Below are 1,202 nucleotides of genomic sequence, written 5' to 3' on the forward strand. Positions count from 1 at the left end.
TTACTGATGACCTACACCCAGAGATCATGTGTTGAAAACACTTAGACATCATTTGTTATGTATGACAAACTCCTGTGCACTCCCCTGCACTCTGAACAAGCAAAAGACACACGAGAGTAGTGTTTCACATTCTTCACGTCTGTGTAGTTATGTGGCTATCTGTATGCGTCTAATTATTTTATGTTTGTGTGTAGAGTTACTATGCAAAAATATAATTTTTAGAAAAGTTAAAATAGTTTTGACTTTTGAATGAAGTGTTTGCTTTTGGAAGAGATGTGTGATGTTTTGTGTGTAGAGTTTTGAGAAATGGAGCCATGGTTTCAAAACCTGTGTGTAAGCATTTTTTAAAAACCGTAAAGATGTTTGTGAAAATCAGTCTAATTATGGTTGGTCTTCTTTCTCCAGAAAAAAGCCACAGACCCCTCTCGCTTTAACAACAGAGGGGGAAACCTGCTGAAGGAGGAGAAACAGAGAGTCGACCTGCAGAAGAGTTTGCCGAAGGTTTGAGCCGCTCTTTAAGCGAACTCTGAAGTTTGATTGACTGGAATGGCTTGTACGCTCATGTTTGTTTTGTCTTGATTGGCCAGCTGGAGAAGAGTCTGAAGGCTCAGATTGACCAATGGGAAGCGACGCACTGTAAAGAGTTTCATGTGAACGGGCAGCCGTTCCTGCAGTATGTGGAAGACCAGTGGAATCGACACCATATGGAGAAAGAGAGAGAAAAACAGGAACGGGTATGAACACTTTTTTTCTTGAAATTACTACTTCGGACTTAAATTTTATTTCGAATATTAGTTTCTGACATGAGGTTTGTACTGTGCAGCAAATGAAGAAAATGAAGCAGACGGAGGAAGATCTGCTGTACGGCACCATCATCAGAACCCCAACCAAGAGAAGACTCGCTGGAACCCCGACACCTGGAAAAACACGCAAGGTACTGACTGCATATGTGTACTAACTGTCGATCAATATGATTTTACCAATGCCTTGATGCCAGTATCAATTGCAGGGATGCTAATACCAATAAAATAAATATGTAATCTATTGCAGTGTCATTTTATAATCATAGCAGATGTACACTACACTAAGGCCTGGTTTCACAGACAGGGTTTAGGTTAAGCCAGGATTTAGGCCATGGTTCAATTAGGACATCTAAATATCTTTTATAAACATGCCTTAGAAAATAACATTACTCGTGTGCA

General features: G+C 39.9%; 1 protein-coding gene across 1 annotated transcript; it reads left to right on the top strand.

Moving 5' to 3' along the window:
• The first annotated feature begins 306 nt into the window (after positions 1-306).
• On the top strand, positions 307-958 carry LOC107736129 (protein regulator of cytokinesis 1-like). Its single transcript, XM_016547621.1, has 4 exons — positions 307-333; positions 406-501; positions 588-734; positions 824-958. The coding sequence occupies exons 1-4, from the start codon at positions 307-309 to the stop codon at positions 956-958; spliced, it is 405 nt and encodes a 134-aa protein (XP_016403107.1).
• The last annotated feature ends 244 nt before the right edge of the window (positions 959-1,202 follow it).

Source organism: Sinocyclocheilus rhinocerous, unplaced genomic scaffold, assembly GCF_001515625.1.
Source record: "Sinocyclocheilus rhinocerous isolate Xijiao unplaced genomic scaffold, SAMN03320098_v1.1 C36511096, whole genome shotgun sequence".
Classification (NCBI taxonomy): Eukaryota; Metazoa; Chordata; class Actinopteri; order Cypriniformes; family Cyprinidae; genus Sinocyclocheilus; species Sinocyclocheilus rhinocerous.